Source organism: Tachypleus tridentatus, chromosome 13, assembly GCF_004210375.1.
Source record: "Tachypleus tridentatus isolate NWPU-2018 chromosome 13, ASM421037v1, whole genome shotgun sequence".
Taxonomy (NCBI): Eukaryota; Metazoa; Arthropoda; class Merostomata; order Xiphosura; family Limulidae; genus Tachypleus; species Tachypleus tridentatus.
Genome location: NC_134837.1, coordinates 29,115,057 through 29,134,032, shown reverse-complemented (window position 1 = coordinate 29,134,032; position 18,976 = coordinate 29,115,057). Strand labels below are relative to the sequence as shown.

The 18,976-nt window shown below is 30.6% G+C and overlaps 1 protein-coding gene across 1 annotated transcript in view; it reads right to left on the bottom strand.

Moving 5' to 3' along the window:
* Positions 1 to 18,976, bottom strand: part of LOC143239963 (uncharacterized) — a 32,602-nt gene that overhangs the window by 11,202 nt on the left and 2,424 nt on the right. Inside the window, exons 2-9 of the mRNA XM_076481660.1 lie at positions 13,204 to 17,386; positions 10,633 to 10,715; positions 8,781 to 8,845; positions 8,045 to 8,115; positions 4,488 to 4,551; positions 3,876 to 4,005; positions 2,924 to 3,100; positions 1,978 to 2,041 (exon numbers count right to left, since the gene is read on the bottom strand). Of these exons, the coding sequence (XP_076337775.1) occupies positions 2,013 to 2,041; positions 2,924 to 3,100; positions 3,876 to 4,005; positions 4,488 to 4,551; positions 8,045 to 8,115; positions 8,781 to 8,845; positions 10,633 to 10,715; positions 13,204 to 17,378 (4,794 nt within the window). The 5' untranslated portion in view covers positions 17,379 to 17,386 and the 3' untranslated portion in view covers positions 1,978 to 2,012. The remainder of the gene's footprint in view (positions 1 to 1,977; positions 2,042 to 2,923; positions 3,101 to 3,875; positions 4,006 to 4,487; positions 4,552 to 8,044; positions 8,116 to 8,780; positions 8,846 to 10,632; positions 10,716 to 13,203; positions 17,387 to 18,976) is intronic.

Genomic DNA, 18,976 nt, shown 5'->3' with positions numbered 1-18,976 from the left:
TTAAATATATGACATGTGAATAACTAATTGAAACTTCAGAATGTCCCCTTTCTCAGCCATATTAAAGAGATAGGAAGCCACCTCATTCTTTCAAACCAAGATTTCAAATAGGAAGGTTATGTCTAGTCTGCTCAAAATTACATGTTTTTAGATAAAAGTACAATTTAGTTGTTAACCTTGATAAATTATAGTAGAATTCTATGGTATTGATAGTTACTTATGATATTTTGGTTATTTTAAATGTATATATAAAACCTTAAAAAAAATTGTTTCACATTCTCCACCTGCAAAACTTGAAAAGGCTTAGCAACCTACAACAAACAGTAAATAAGTTCAAAAGTCATTTCAACTAGAAGATATAATTGTTTGCTATTCCTATTTATTTACTGTTTTATGTTTTTAAAAAAAGTTTAAGGACTTATTTGAAATATTAATAACCTAGAAACACATATAGTGTATAATAAATTGAAATGTGATTGTACTTTACAAAGCACTAGTCCACTAAAAAACAGCCAAGACAGGTCACTCTCTAAGGACTAAAGGCCAGTTTTATATTGGTGGATTCAGTAACATTAGTGCATGTGCACTGTGTAAATTCAACTTCTGTAATGTTAGCCAGGTAAGGCTGGAAGGTTAATAAAATAAGAATAAATCTATATAAATATATATTGTTATAAGATTTAAGCTATTTAGTCTAAACATTTGTATTTGTGTTATAATTTATAGTCATTCAAGAATGAAAAAAATCATAATTTATATTTATTTCCTAATTTTTTACAGTGGTTATGAGATCAGTCAAATTGACAGACCACATAAGTTAAGAGTAGAGAAATTAACAGATAAAACATAGTTTTATTGAAAACAAACATCTGAAATATATTAAGGAGGTTTTAGATATTACACACAAATATTTTTGAGATTTTTGGGGACAAAAAATAGTTTTTAATCATAACATGAAAATTACTTTGTAGTTGGACTAGTAACAAAACATACTCAATATTTTCACAAATGAATCTTTAGTAGAAATACTTCAATAGAAAATCTGATCTTTGTGTGCACAAAAAACTTGCAATCTTTACTAAAAGTCTACAAAATTTTGTTAATGTACACATATGACATCAAACGTCAGAGTATGAATTTGTAATTCACGTTTTTTATACTGAGATCATTGCAAAAGAGTTAATTGGTATAGGAAAACGGAACCCATCATATATACTTTTATTTATTTATTACTAATTATTTCTATTCACATTCACCAAGACTTACCTTTACAAAGATGTGGGATATAATGAACATAACTAAGCTATCAAATTCATGTGACATGTTTTTCATTAAATAGTAAGCTGCTTTCTGAAATAGGCCAAAGACCAGTTGTCTGTCTTTCTTCATTTCCTCTGTATTTATCTATCAATTAGTTCAGGTTCTTCAACTTTAATTTAGGTTTCACTGAAGTACTTACAGTATCTTATTACATTCCACTTATTACATATCTTAATATGTTACAACGACTGTGTGGCAAAACCATGACAGCACATACTTTATGTCCAACTAAAATGAACATTCTCACTTTCAGTGTGTTAATTTATAGTTCACACATGTGAACACTGCACTATATTTAAATATATAATTTACTGACTTTAATAATTACCTTAACATACATATTAATATGCATTTGATTTATTTCAGTAAGTTCACACTGTACTCTATGTTAACATATATTTCACCAAATTTAACAATTTCATACTTTAACAACAAATCTTTCAGTGAACGAAAATAGCAATACATTTTATAAACCAAAGAAATAACTTCTACCAGTTTTGAGAATATGCATTTAAGGAATAATGTATGTATAAAAATTAATTTATAAATTTTATAAAGGGAAAAAAAAAGTCAAATAAACTCTTTGATTTGAATGCATGGTAATATAAGAATGATTTCTTCAAGAGAAAATAAATGGCTCTTTCCAATAACACATACCTCAACTCGACCACTTCGAATGCAATTAATCAGCTTCAGGTTCTCTTCCCTTTGACTTTCCTTTCTGAAAAAAAAGAAACAACTAAGCTACAACTGTAATTCCTACTGGTATCATTCCTACACATATTTCTTAATTCTACAAACAAGTTTGAATGTCTTTTTGTTTAATTTGTTGATCTGCTGATATGACCTTACTCTTGCTTTATCACAGTGTTTATTTCACTGATAACCTGTTGGCTTTATCTAACTTTCAGCTTGACATCATGGTTCTCTTTATTTCTCTAGATTAATAATCTGTTCATATGCACTAACATTTAGCTTGGCACCATGGTTCTTTGTTTCCTTAGTTTGATGTTGGCTTAACCTTTCATTTAGTTTGGCATTACAATTCTGTTTATCTCCCTGGTTTAATAATCAACTGGTATAATCATGCTTTAATAAAAACATTTCTTTGTTTCACTGGTGTTATGCTAACTGAAGAAATGCAATCTATAAAATGTGGTATACAAGACACTACTTATTTTAACGTCAGGTTTAGTTCAACCTTACAAGGTTGTAGAATACAAGTTTCACTTGATTATGATTAGAAACCAAACATACCTAAGTAACATGTAGAAGAAAACAAAATTTCTAACAGATACCCATTACATCTTTAAAAGTTTTGTACTATTCACACAAGAACAATTTTAACACTTTTTAAATTTTAAAATTAAAAAAATAAGAACTCTTAAATCATACTCTTGGTTTGACAGGTTAAGTAAAACTTACTTTAGATTTTACATTTTTGAATGGTAATTTATACAAAAAATAATTGTTTTTTAAAGTTTTCTTTTGACTGAAATACAAAAATTAAAATACTTTTTAATGTTTAATAAAACAGTAATATTTTAAATAAAACTTTCACATTATTTAAATTCTTCTACTTTGAAAGATAGGCCAAGCATGCCTGAGTTTAGACTGATTTTCAGGACCCTCTTTAGTTTCTGTACAAGTAATCTCTTTTTCTGATGATGGGAAGGAAATGAACATTGAAGTGATGGCGACAGTCGTTCAGAAACCTTGCTATCCATTGAGTTGTCACCACCTGTCCCACTAACTGTGCTTCCAACTTCTGAAAGAGAATCTGAAAAATTAAGATATATAAATATCTTGTTCTTTTATTGTTTTATACCTTTCACTACTAAACCTTTTGTCAGATTTTTTTCAGAGATAATAAAACTTCAGCTCTATATGGTATCAAGACTCGAGAAAAGTTTTCAGAGTCCCATCTTCTAGTATCATTTGCATTTCATGCACCTTTAAAAGTCTTTCATAACACAATCAAATACACAAAATAATTTTGCTTCCCCCTTCTTTACTTACCTGCACTAAAAAATGTATGGGCCAGAAATATTTACATAAACATGAACTACACATCTAAATGTTCAAACATAGTAACAAAAGTCTTAACAAATGACAAAACTGACTGAAGTCACAAATGCACTAGACATATTTATAGCATAAAATTAATTTTAAATTTATTTTTTCAGGAAATAAAGTAAGTGAGCCTGTTACAATGCAAAAATTATATAAAATAACTACAAGTGAAAAGTAGAGAAAGATACCATTTGTGTTATTTATTAGATCACATTTACACTTGTATAGGTTAGAACTTACTGAAACACAGTGTTATATTTACAGTAATTCAGCAAGCTTTAAACTCTCAATCTAGTCTCTGACACTTTGATTAAAAGTAGATTAAAACAGGTCCAATAGTTCCTAATTTTAAACCAGATGATGATACATCTAACAAAATCAAAGAACAAAGTAGCACCTACATGGTTGTACTACATGAGATGATTTTATGTTTCTAAAATCTTTAAGCCAACTGCAAAGCCATTAAATCATTAACTTCTCACCTTCTTCCTGTGTCCCAAAAAATTGCCTTGCATTGACTTTATATCCCAGACAACGTTTCCTTAGAAAATCTTCAGCTTGTTGAACAGCTTTTAACAGAGCTGCAGAATCTTCTGGAAGTTGGGGTAAGCTCTTAAAAATACAAATGTAATGTTATAGCCCTACTTTAATGATTTATGATCAACTGTAATGTATTTATATCTACACTCTAATGTTAGAAACATTTACCTGATGATCTCATCTGTAAATTATTCTTAAATTTGTTTCATTACAATTAAAGTCAAGCAATTAGTGTACACAATTAGCTAAGATAACTAGATATTATATATATAGCTTTTAGTAACTACTTTAAACAAGAATGATCATTTCTTCTGGTAATTTTAAAAAATGGTCTGAGTATTTCTAGGAATAGTTTAATGTCATAAGTATTGATTGCATTACTACAGAACTCATACTTTATGGACTGCAAAATTAATTTATTCAAAGGAAACAACCTCATGAATTGAAAGTTCAGTTTCAATGTGATAAAATGTCCACATGTATACATGTATCATCAAAAAACAACTCCCATCATTTCAATAGTTTATATTTAAAACAAAACAAGTATTCCTCACCAAGTACTTCTTATTCTTCTCTGCATTATCAAATGTGTTCACTTTTTTTACTGAAACTCTAATTCTGAAAAAAAAATTACAACACATCTTTTTACAAGATGTTCATAAAATTTTATTAAAATTAATCATCTAAGAATATCTTATTTTCAAGTCAAAAATATTTTCTAATTTCATCAAAATGGATGACCAAACACTGTCTATCATTAGTGGAAATTTTTAAAACAGACAACACAATAAAATGAAATACATTTTTAACTGTTTCACTGCAGCTGGGATGTACATTTCCTAGTGTTCCCATTCCTCATGTTGCAACTGAGACCAATGTTTTCTATTGTCATTCAGTATTGTCACAAGTGATGTATGGGAGTAAAATAAGTTGGAATCCCACTTACTGTTGATATATGGTTTTCCTCAATGTTTTCCCTTTGGTGTTTCAATAACCAACAACATGCCTAAGTGGAATGTACAGCAATTTTGTGCCACATCACTAAAGCAGTGAATATTAACCTTAATTACTATGTAAATATGCTTGGCATTCTTAACTCAAATAACTCAGAAGACAGTGAAAGTGAGTCAAATGGCATTAAAATGCATAATGATGAAAAGGTAGTCAGACAAGAGGGCATTAGCTCTCCATCTAGTGATGACAGTCATGATGATGAACCTGAATCCAGAAAAAGAAAGCATAAACAGCATTGATGATGAGAAACATTTGTCTAAGTTGCAGTGTGAGGAGGTGGGAACATTGGGAAGTATATGTCCCAGATGCAGTGAATGGGTTAAAATATCTGCATAGACATTTCAAAATGGTATGAAACAAAAGTAAAATTTTTCAAATATTTTTTCACATAAGAACACAATGTGAGGCTATTTGAACTCTTCTCCTTAGTATACCTGCACTCTGTATGACATTATTTCTCTGAGACTTCAGCTATCTACCAATGTAGCCTTTCAACAAAACCTACCAACAATTATCTTGGTGCAACCTAAGAACAAAATTTTATAGGGACATAATTTGAAACTATGAACACATATTATGAAAAAAGACAAAAATACGATGAAAAATGTAAGAAATTATTAAAATGTATTTTATTTCAAAAATTTAGTATGTATATACATATATACCTTTCTCTCACACCATCTGCATTAGAATCTTAAAGCTATCACAATGGAAGAGTTTTCAAGAGAATACAATATGGAGATAAACATAAAACTCACTTAGCCATAAACATTTTAAAGTACTAGAAGTACCAGAAAACAAAAACTCACCAAGCTTCACCTACGTGCAATTACACAATTATTTCTTTGCTTCACTATCTAGATTGAGGGGGTCCAATAGTTACTTCAAACATTTTATCTACAAACTTTCCTCAAATAGATACACAATGCCACAGAATGTAACTTCTCATCTGGAGTTTCTGTCCACAAATAAAATATGTCTGGGCTCTTCAATTTTAAAACCACCACCATCACCTATTACCATAATATACTAGTTTCACAAATCAGCAGTGGTTTATTAGACACTGATTACTGAAAATATTTAAAAAAGAAAAGGCAGACGATGAGAATGGAGGAGAAAAATATGACAAGAAATAATCCTTATGAGTACCTATTCACAACCCATTTCTATCCAACATATGATGCTTACCAAGTTTAATTAGTTAGGATAATGCATGATTAAGTAACTTTCCAAAAACACATACATCCATGAAAAGAATTTAATCAGCTGCATTTAAGAATAAATAGAGTGAACCATACATACAAAGTTAATATAAACAGAACAGGTACTGTTTAAACATACAATTCCATAAGATGCCACATTCCAACAGAATATATAAAACTGCTTCCAACTTTAAAGCCAATTCAATGAAGGCCATATTTGGGACTGAAGAAATATGTGAGAAAGAGAATAATGTTTACTTGTCACACCAAGAAAATTATCTCTCACCAGCATGAGTCTCATGAACATCAACTCATGACAAAACAATAACACAGGACAGTGAAGCCTTTAAGAAAAAATCTGGATACAATGTTATGGAAGCATGCACGAATGAGAAAAATGCATGCAAGGGTACAAAAAAAACGATTAACAAATACTATCTGCCTTCACTAGAAAAGACAAAGCCTTCAGATTTTATAAATTAATGCACATGTGTAATGGACCTATCAACTCTATTTGTTTAACTTGACCAACTGGTAATCACATGATCACTTCATGTAACCCTAAGAACAGCTGTCAGGTATTCTGAAGGTTATAAGTTCAATTAATACAACTATACAACCACAGTATCTTTAACTGTGTCTGAACACAAAAAGGAAGTTTAGGCTAAATCAAAGAGTTCTAGAAACTCATTTTAAAAACATCAGAAAAAAAAGGAAAAGGTGCTAAGTAATTTAATTTCTGGCTTATGGTAACTCAGATTTTACCAGTCATGAGACACTGACAGTCAGAGTCCTGAAACAGATTGGACCTAAAAATGCTAGTAACACTAAAGTAATAATGCAGAAGTAGATGGAAAGTCCACAGTATTCACAACTTGATCCTTGTTCATAAAGTTTTAAAGTGTTACTGACGAAATATTTTTAAAACAGCATATAATAGATACTATCACAGAGTTAGCATACAAGTATCAAAAAAAGAAAAACAAGTAGATGAAAGTCAACTTTTTTGCTAGCTCCTATATTCCATTGGCAAAAGTCTTTCATGAATGGTTCACTTAAATAATAATTGATATCCTCAAAGGAATAAAAATGCAAGAAATTCAAAATAGCTTAAAGGGGATTACAAAAATGGGTAGTTTACAAATAAAATAAAAAACACGTCTATCAATGTTACTAAACAACAAAAAACATTTTAAAAAAAGCTATTTCACAATGGACTAAAAATAGTGAAATAATTAAAATAAAACTCTGAAGTTTAAAACAGCTCTTATTTCTGAGGCTATAATTCCCCTAAACTTTAGCTTGAACATAATTCACAATATGAAACAGAATTTCAATGTTTTTAGTCTAATACGTATAAATAACAGTGTTAAACAAGATGATCAAAACTTGTGGAAGGTTCTCAAAGGCTAATGGCTAATATCAAAGATAAATGCCATATAAAATACTTAATTACAACATGATGATGCTAGAGCCATCTCAGTACCTAAGTATGCATGAAAAAGAGTGCAAGAACGTTTTAAATATTGATGACAGCCAACTTGAAATCAAAGCACAAATACATAAGTTGTAAAATATAGCATAGAAAATGAAGTTTTATTTGTGCTACAAGTTAGTTAATAACTTGAAATATTACTCATGCTTTGCTACTAAAACAAGTTTTTTTAACATAAATTCTAAAGTAATAAAACTCACTGAGAAATAATCAAAGAGTGATTTCTCTTACCCTATATGAAGCAAATTCACATGCTCAAAACAAACTTACATGTAACAGTATACAAAACATAATTAAACAATAAAAAAAAATTGGTGGAAAACAATTATTTCATTCAGTTTTTAATTTTCTTCATTGCTTAATTAATTGGAAATGAACTAATCATTTAGTTTTTACATACCCAGAGCTGACTTGAGACAGTCCAATAAATCGAACTGAAACTTTTTTTAACTTAGGATATACTCGACGAACCTATAAAAAGAAATGCATTAACATCAACATAAAAATAAATTTCTTAATTCTTTAAAAAACAGCACCATTGATAAGAAAGAGTTATGTAGTTTAAACATAAATAATCTTTATTATGCTTCATTTATCATGAAAAACTTGTGATTACTGTTTATTAAGGTAAAATTATTGTACAAGAAAAATTAATAATTTCTTTTCAAATGTAATGATAATCAAATCATCATACCATTCTACAAGGTGTATTAATTATAAAAAAGGAAAACAATATTTCATAACAATTATTTGTATTTCCAATTCTAACTACAATTTTAGGAGTATGAGCTTTTGATAGTGAATGAAAAAATCAGATGTAGATGGCATTACAGAATTCAAAACATAGAAATAAAATAGCAGACAAAACCCATCACACCCTGTTAATTATGATTTCAAAGTAATTTTTTCTGAGTTTAGTACAATATGCAAATGTATAGGTGAAAAAAAAACACAAACAAACTAAAATGGTTGCAAACAAAACAAGATAAAGACATCAATGAGATAGATGACCTGACCATTAGTTTTAACAGTTTAACCATTATTTTTTTAGATGTTAAAATACATATTTCTCAATAACAATCTTAGCAAATATACACAAAAACTTCATGACAATGATAATAACAAATACCACATACCACTGCTGGCCAGTAGAGCTTTTTATTATAAACCCACACAATATCATCTTTGTCAAAACCAAATGCTGTACAACAGAAAAAAATCAAATTAAATTTGTACTTTGTTTTAAGATCCATTCAGTGTAACATTTCTTGAAAATGTAGTTCACATTCAAACATATAAAAACAAATATTTTTCATACAAGCTGACAAAACTTATTTAAACACAGACAAAATTATATGTAATAAAATAAACTACACTTTATGTGCTTAAATTTAAAAAATAATAATTACAATTACTAACAGTTAAGATTGTTTGCAATTCCATGTATCGAGTTGTTCAAAAAATAATGGCAGACTAAGTTTTAACCTAAATAAAAATGTAAAAGAAAATTCAAAAGCAACCTAGTAAATCTAAATACTTCTGTCAATGAGAAACAAGATTATTTATGTTCTGATGATAAAACTCTGACATCCTAGAATTCAGAAATTCTTTATAACCTTTCTCTGCTGCTGCTCTGTTGTTGAATCTTTTGTCCTGTAAAAAGTTGTCCAAATGCTTGTAAAAGTCTGGGGAGTAAGGAGGATGAGGCAATGTTTCATAGCTCAATTCACTGAGCTTCTGGAATGTCATTTGAGCAACATGTGGCCGAGCATTACATGAAGTAAGGCTGGTACTCTTTGATTGACTAATGCTGGTTTTTTTCACACAAATTTCTATGCATTTTTTCCCAATTCTTGACAGTAAACCTCTGCAGTAATATTCTGGCCCTGGTTCAACAAGCTATAACAAATAAAACCAGCCACAGACCACATTACAGAAACCATAATCTTCTGTTGGTGAAGCTTTGGCTTTGGGAAGTGTGTTGGAGTCTCGTCATTGCACAGATCACTTTCTGTTGTCTTAAAGGATCCACTTTTCAATGCAGGTGACAATTTGATCAAGACCTGGGTCATTTCTGTTGTGCAAAATCAGCATAGAGCAAAGTTCAAAACAGCATTTTTTTAATTTTCACTAAGTTCATGTGGAACCCACTTATTGAGCCTTTTAACTTTATGAATTTGTTGAAAATGGTCCAAAATTCTGAAAATACCAACACAGAAATTTGTGCCATATCTTGAACAGTTTGACGTGGGTTTCTTTTCATTAATACTCTCAGTTGGTAGTTTTCCACAGCAGAAGGTTGTCCTCTTTCCTCCTTGTCTTCAAGACTCACATCTACATTACAAAATATTTGGAACCAACTCTGTACTGTACGTTCAGAAGTGATTCCTTCACCCCATGCTTGGGTGATACTGCGAGTTGTTTATGATGCATTATGATCAAGTTTAAATTCATGCAAAAAAAATGCACAACTTTTTTCTCCATCATTAAAAGTAATGGTATGAAATATTGGAAATATAGTTTTAGAAAAGAATAAAAGCACTAATGAACAAAAGAAAGCTTTAGTTTTTCAATGGCATATATGAAATCATAAAAAAGACAGGTTTCTTATCCCTTAAAATTACTAAAATTTGAATATAAAAATCTGCCATTACTTTTCAGACAACCTAATACATGAATGCTACCACCTCTATGAAGAACAGTTTTAAAAAACCATTTTGCTCTTTTACAGATGTTACAGATTTTAAGTTTACCAAATCTTAATAATTAAAGTTTTACTAATTCCTCATTCACACTTGTAGCTTAATTAATATCACAAAGGGACTTCAAGGATACTGTACTATATATTTTAATACACTTACATATAGAGATAAAACAAAAAGGTAAGATACATAGAACGTAAAAGTTAAAACACACACGTCTTTTTATACACATATTATTATGACATAATAATAAAAACTTAACATTTAAATATGAGTAAACAAGCACCATTTTTAATGGGTGTGTCACATGCTGAAGACATATCATTGTCACTGTCTTCTTCAATGTCAATTTCAACTTCATCTTCCTGACTAGGGATGAAATACACTAGTTAAAACCTTTTAAATAGTATTAATTATTATTTTGTATGAAATCAAAAAGAGAAAAAAAAAGTTGATCAAAATGATTTTTTTATGCCTATAAACTAGTACAGACACAGATTTGACTAGGAAAAATTCTCATACTCATACATGATTATCCACAAAATATCTTAATGATATTAAATTTTGGCAAAAATAAAAAATGGTGTCAATCACCTTATTTCTCAAAAACCTTGATTGTTTATAGCTTTTTCCTGCAGCACCTTGTTTTGTAAAGAACTTAAAAATGTTACTGAGTTAAATCACTCCTTTTCTACGTGATATACAAAGCAGTTTGTAGGACTAACTACAATACTGATAGCATTTTCTGTGAGATTCATATGCTATTTATTATGGGTCCTGTAAACAATAATTAGTGACTTGGAAGAAATTTGATGCATAAATAGTTTAAAAACTGATGGTGATGTATATGGACCCTGCTGGTATTCTGGAGTTAAATCATATGAAATATAAATTTTCCTCCATATATTTTTGCATAATCACTAAAACTCTCTTAACCTTTACACAAAATTGGAACCTTGAACTGAAAATAAGTGTTGTTTTTCAAATAAAGATATACGAGCAGCAAACTTCTAAATTTGTACAGCAAACTTAAATGTATTATATTTACATTATACATAGGTTTACTCTGTATTTCATTAGAGCATGTATGGCTTCTTTGGATAACATATTTCACTTATGGTCTTAGTGGACATAGTCAAATGACATAAATTTCCAGGAAGCATTACATTTTCAATTTTATATTTTTTTAAAATTACCATAAAATTTTAAGCTATATTTATAATAACAATTACAATTTGTTTGATAAAATACAGAAAGTACAAATTAAAAACTAATGCACTACTTGAAGGCACTGTTTTAAACTTGGAGAATACTATTGGAAGATGCATGAGAATGACAGAACACAAGCTACTGGAAAATAATTATCAATTACCACAGTGTGGTGCTGGCAACAATCGTTTTGAAGTAATTTTAAATCTTGACCACTGTTTAAAACTGGAATGAATATTTGTAGTCACATCTGGATTATTTATAATGGGGAAAAAAATGACAGTGCCTCTTAATGGTAACTGGTTAAACACTGTAATCTACAGAACCCACTGATCATCACTAATTCTAAGCCTGATATTTACTGAAGTTAATCTTAATCCATCTAATGTACAAGTATTTCAATCTCATCTGAAGTAATCTTTGTTAGCAAATGTTTAACAAATATCAAAAAGAAACCTTCAACATCTTTGATTTAATATGTTTTAAGATTGCTACTGTACATCTATAACACTGCACAACAAAGTTTTTGCTACTTGAGCACTGTTGGGTGTTCCTTGTAGATTTTTGGCTGCTGATCACGAAAATCACATCCAAATTTGCCCATCATGTACCATTTCATCAAAATCTTCAGTTTAACCAGGACATTACTATGATGGAAAAACGATATTAGGTCAACTGGAATCTGTCAATGCTTGCTGGCTACTGTTGGACACTGCAACGTGATGCACCGGGCATTGTGTACAAATGAAAATCAGGAGCAAAACATTTTTATGTTGAACTTAATAGCATATTAGAAACATAAATGCAATTAAATATGTTATTGCCAGTAAACAGTTAACTGTCTATTTCTCAGAGTTCCTACATGATGAAGCAAAACCAAAACTATATTTGTGCATACCCATCAGGTACCTGTCACAATCAGCAAAAACTTTTCAAGAAGCAAAACTTTTCAAAAAAATTGTTGTGCAGTGTAATTAAAACTGCTTTATAAACAATAAAACTTTATAGATTACTAGATTTGTATGTATTTAAGACAAATGTTAGTGATGCAAAATATCAGGAGCAAAACCTTGATTATTTCACACTTGACTGCAACAAATCTAAACAAGGCATTACACTTATCTGAAGCATACTTATTTAGAACACATTTTACCTTGCATAAAATACAAACTAATGTGTATACACCTTTATAATATCAGGTTATCCTATAAGTAATGTCCAAAAATTTAATACAGAAAGTACATCATCATTTCTGTCTTTGTAGAAGGCTTTAATGACTAAAATATGTAGTAGGATGTGTATAAAAATGTTCAGATAAATAAAAGAAACTTAACTTAATAATGTATGTTCTACTATTATTAATTACTTCCTGCCAATGATTCACAAGCTTCTGAATGCCAGGAAGTAATTAACAATAATGGAACATAAATTATTGATTAAATAATATTAAAAGCATTTGAAATCCCTTCTGTTTTTTGAACCTACAAATTGGACATTAGTTAAGGGATGATCTGGTATATTATTGACTTTCAATTGAATTTAAAACATTTTCTGTCTACATCTAGTTACACCCATGTTTTTATTGATCACCTGTTAGAGAATAATATAAACAGAGAATGCACCACAACTGAATATAGTAAAAACTTACACTCCATTAAGCACTTGAGGTTTTCTCCTAATGTCTACATTTGACTTTTTTTCTGATTTATTTGGTGAAAAGAGCTTTCTTTTTGTATCTTTTTTAGCAGTTTTATTGCTTGTGCTTACAGTGCTTATCATGTTACCTGAAGGGCCTTTCTGAGCATCCACTCTCTCAGCACCAAACCTACTTTGTAATTTTTCTTGAACAGTTTCTTTTTCCATACTCAAGAATTCTTTTTGAACTGAGCTTGGACACTGTGCCTTATAGTGATAGATAAGGTTGCACAGTCGGGACGTTGAAAAACCACAATCAAAACAGTTGTATATAAGTGATTTAGGAGGAGGTGAATTCTGATACCTTATTCGAATATCATACTCCTTGTTAGGATTTATAACTAAACTTTGCTGTTGCTTTCTCCCTTCTTCCACAGAAACTGTGCTTTCTTTACCTTTCTTTAACATAGATTTCTGTTTAATATCTCCTTTCACTTTCTTAGATTTAGTTAACTCATAGTTTTTGGTTCTTTTCTTGGCTTTGGAATGTGGCAACTCCTTACCAGTTAGTTCTGCCCATCGTTCCTCTAATAACTCACTAAAGTTTTTCTTACTTTGCTTTCGTACTTTATATAAGCCAGACGTAATTAATGGCTCACTAGATTTTTCAACTTTTCTTTGTTTTTTAGACACAACATCTTCTAATTCACAGCCATCGGCAGAATCCTTCTGCTTTACTTTTCTTCCCCGTTTCTTTTTATGCTCTGCATTATCTTCTGATATTTTATTTTTCTTCTCTTTCATTTTGTCGCCTTCAGAACCAGATTCATTTCTTACTTCTTGCTCTCTAAAAGAATTATTTAATGGATCAATTATAGCTTCATCGTCCTCTATTTTCTCACCCTCATTTCCATCACCTTGTTCTGGGTATGATACTGGAATGCTTGTTACTGCACAACTCATGCTTTCAGAGGCATTTTCAACCTTTTTTGTACTTGATCTTAAATTAAATGTTTTTAGCCCAATAATATATGAAGTTTTATTTCTTTCATGATTGTTAAGGCTTATCTCAACTGATTTTTTATCATCTAAGATCTCTTCCATATTATCCAAAACTGAGTTTTCAAACATTTGGGGGCTTTTTTCATCAGTGATAGAAGAATCATGTATTAGTCTTTGATTTACTGTTTGAGGTTCTTTATCTTCTGTTATAGTCTCACTTTCATCATTTACTTCTACTTGATCATTAGATTCAAGTGTCTGATCATTTAATATTGTTTTATGCTCCCTGTCTTTGCTGGCTACCAGGGTATCACTTTCACCGTCTGTTTCCATACAACTTTCATAGACTTGGTCTATAGGAAGAAACTTACTTTCACTGGATTCTCTTTCAGCATTGCCGATCAAATTACATTCTGACTTCTTTCTTTCCACCTGTATATCAGAATCTGACTCAAGTGCTACTGATGTTTGTGACTTGCTCTCACCTTTTTTTGTAGTATGTAGTTTATGCTCTGTGTCTGTTTCTTCTTCTGTTCCTTCAAAATCACCCTTCTTTCTACCAGAACCATCAACATCAGTATCAGTTATTTGTAAGCATTCTTTCATACATGTACCAGCAGACCACTTAATTTCTGTCAAAATAGCATTGTTATCTATGCTGCTCGTAGAGTCATCATGTGTAAAAAATGACACAATATTTTTGGTTGCATGTTGATTATCTTCAGTATCTTTAACAATATCTTTAAATAATGTATCAGATGCACTAAGATTCTGAACTGAAACATTTTCAATATTTATTTCCTTTGTAGAAACAGACAGCTGGATATCAGTTCCAACAGAATTTTGATCTGTATTCTGCTGGTGAAAATCATTCTTGAGAGTTAAAGATTGGACAGCACTTGAATCACAGCTTTTTGGTACAATTTCTTTTTTAGCATGTTTTTCTGGGGAAACCAAAACTTGAATTTCATTAGTACTACACAACTGAGCATCCATATCATCTTTCTCACATTTTTCCTCAGATATCTGTTCATTACTAAAGCTTAATGCTTTTTGTATGAAGCTTTCTTGATCAGATTGCTTTTTAAAAGTTGGTATCTGGTCATCACTTTGAGTAGAAGTTTTATTCTGGTGACATTCCTCTTTGAAAGTTGTATTATGGATGTTAAATGGGCCAGAAGCATGAAACCCTTGTTCATCTTTATTAAATTTCTCCACAGAACTTGAATCTTTGCTATAATTTAGATTAGAAATAGAAGTTATGATATCTTCTTGGTCACTTTCTACCACAGTAGTTGAAATTTTAATGTCACTTGAACCAAGTAGTTGAGTCACCTTTTCTGTTAGGTCACAATCCTCCTTAGAGGTTATAACTTTGTTACCACTAGTTGTTCCATTCTCTGAGTCATGTTCTTCAGTTGATATTGAAACCTTAGCATTAGCTGGAACAGAAGCTTGAGTTGTCCCAGACTTTATATCATATTTAGTTTGGAAAGCTGACACTTTACTATCACTTAGTTGGGAATCTTGAACTCTCAAATGTTCTTGTTCACATTTTGTTTTAGAAACTATATGTTCAATGTTAATTGAACCAGAAGCTTTGGGTAGAACTGCCTCACACACACCTGAATCCTCTTGTTTACTCTTTGTGTTGAAATCTTGAAGTTGTTTATTACCTGTTTCTCCAGTACTTATGAAAGTTTTTTCAGACATATGGTCTAAAACTTTTAAAGTATCATTTTCATATTCTTGAGTGTCATGCTTTCCCTTCATAATTTCTTTATTATACGAGTTATTTTCATTGATATTTACTGTTTGCAACTTAGGAGTTCCTGATGGGAGTACCAAAGGTACTGAAATCTCTGTTCCACGTTTTTCCACATCAGGAGATTTTATTTCACAAACATTTTTATCCAAAGCCCCACATTCTTCATTACTTTCTATTTTCCCATGTTTTGTGATATATGGTGGGGATTCAAGAGGTTTAACTTCCCATGGATTCTTATTTAGACAAACTAAATCTTCTGATTCGCTACTAAAGTCGACAGATTGAATTTTCTTCATATTTTCCAAGGGATTTTTTCTTTCTTCAACTTCCATATCAACAGCTATATGAAATAAATCCTGATCAGGAATTTCTGATTTTTCTGTTGATGTTGCATCACTTTTTATAGGAGAATCTGCTCTCTCAATCTTCACAATGATTGGCCTACCCAAAAGACTTGGGGATTTCACATTGGTTGATTTAGTTTTACCAAGAACAGATTTTACTTCAGAAGTTTCAAATTCAGACAAAGTAGAAGAACAAGGCTGTAAGTCTTTCTTTGAATACATATCCTTAACATTAACCTCCTCAAAACTAGAGTTGTACAATTTATCTGGAGTGATGCAGTTTTCTGACAATTCTCTTGACACAGCAGCAACTGGTTTACAAAGAGATCCATCTTCTTCCATTACTACTTGTTTAAAATTTTCATTTTTTGTTAACATATCTGTTGGCACAGTATTTATCTGAACTTTCTCTTCATCAAAAACTGGAGTGAAAGAGGAAACAAATCCCTTAATTATATTCTTCTGGGTTTCTTCTGAATTTTTGTTAAGTACTCCAGTGGGATTAGCTTCTATTTTCTCCATTCTTAAATTTTCACTTCCACTAGGTTTTTGTTTAAGACTTGAATGTGAAGTGCTTGCAAAATCCTGAGCTATGAAATATGTATTCTCATCCTTCAAAACAACACCAGTTTCTGATTTAGAAGGCATTTCATAAGTACTAGTGCAATCTTTTTCACCTTCACTTTGACTTGGAATTTCTACTAACACTGTTGTTCCCATTCCTGTCAGACTGGTGTCTAATGCTATCGGCAATTTACTAACAGAACTAAGGTTCTGGTTAGTGTGCTCAGAGCTGGAACAAATTGTATAATCACAGCCAGAAGCTGGGTCTAGATCTTCTCCTTGGCTAGCATTAACTAACAGAATAATTTCTTCTCCATTTTCTTGTGTCAAGAAAACATGTTCACCATCTAACTCTATCTGTGGAGGTAAGTAAATTACTTCACTTTCTCCAGTAACCTGAAGAGACGAATCAGATGACTGCACTTGCAGAAAGCCAAGAACTTGCTCTTGGATAGCTTCACCTGCAGATGAAATTTCCTCACTTCCATCATTTGGTCCAATAGATTCCATTGTGATTGCTTAAGAAAGAGAAATAAATCTACTTTAAGCTTAACAAGTTAGTGAGCTTGTAAGTAAGAAAAACTGAATATTCATATCATAAAAGTATGTACATTGTTTTAGTAACAAAATTATACTCATTACATACAGGGTGTCTCAATTGATTTTTTTTTAATTTGTTTTTAAAATAAATGAAAATTTGCATAATGGGTGACTATACAGATCAAGAAATAGTGTGTATGATATGTGTGTACAAGTTGATGTCATGTAACTTGAAACTGTTAAAATGAAGTTTAATAGTGAAGTTAACCTATAAGTAGGATGAGAATAACATTAACATTGCTATAAAAGAAAGGGATCTTGGTGTAATAGTTGATCAGTCTCTAAAACCATCCAAGCAGTGTGCTGTTACTAGTGGTAGGGCATACAAAATTTTAAGTTGTATCTACAGAAGTATTTAATACAAGTCTAAACAGGTTATAATTCATTGTATAGGTCACTGGTCAGGCCACATTTGGAATAGTGTGTTCAGTTTTGGCTCCTTACCTTAGGGAAGGCATTGAATTGTTGGAAAGGGTTCAGTGAATGGTTACTAGAATGGTGTTTCAGGTGGAGGATTTGTTGTACAAGGAGAGGCTGAAATCTCTCAAACTGTTTTCTCTTTTAAAAAGAAGAGTTAAGAAGGATCTGATTCAGGTGTTCAAGATTGTAAAGGGAACTGAAAGTGTTGATGCATCAGTTTTCTTCATATTTTACAGTGAGAATAGTAGAACTAGAAGACACAAGTATAAATTTTGGCAGTGTAGGAGTCTTCTTCAGCTAAGACAGCTTGATTTTTATAACAGTGTGGTTGGCCTAAGGAATGGGTTGCCTTCAAATGTTATAATAGAGGTAGTAAATTTAAGTAAAAGATTGATATGTTTATGAATTATATGGACTAGCTTTAAGCTGTTTTCTTGGTTGTTTTTTTTACATTAATTCAGTTTAGTGTGGAACAGCCAAGATGGACCAACAGTTCCCATGCTGTCTCAAAACATAATGTTAAAATCCTTTGAGAAAACGTGTGTATGTATATATATATATACACAGAGTTTTTTAAGATTCTCTATTCAAGAAATACTTATACACACACATACACAAGCATTTCTTGAATAGAGAACCTTAAAATTTTGGCCAGTTGTCCTATTGGTCAAGAATGTTTCTCATGCCAATTCTTATTTGCAGAATCTAGTCACAGGTACACAAAAAGATTTACACTATCCATTGTTACCAATCCATTAATTTAAAAATTAATAATTTAAAATTTAAATATCCATTATTTAAAAAAAAAATCAAACAGAATAATAATTATTCAAGTGTTTATTGGCTCTCAAGTCTTCTAATTAAGACATACATCTTAAAAATTGTCAAAAACTCTACTGAATTACTCTTACACTGTTTATAAGATTTTAGGTTATTTTGTAGAGACTGCATAAACAAAATAGTGGTAATTATTTTTTGTCAGAAACAACCAAAATATTTGTGTGATACATGAAATTTTATAGGTCAGTAATAATACAGTGCACATACATGTATACAACAAGTTGACCAATGGGAAGTTTAAATTAAGC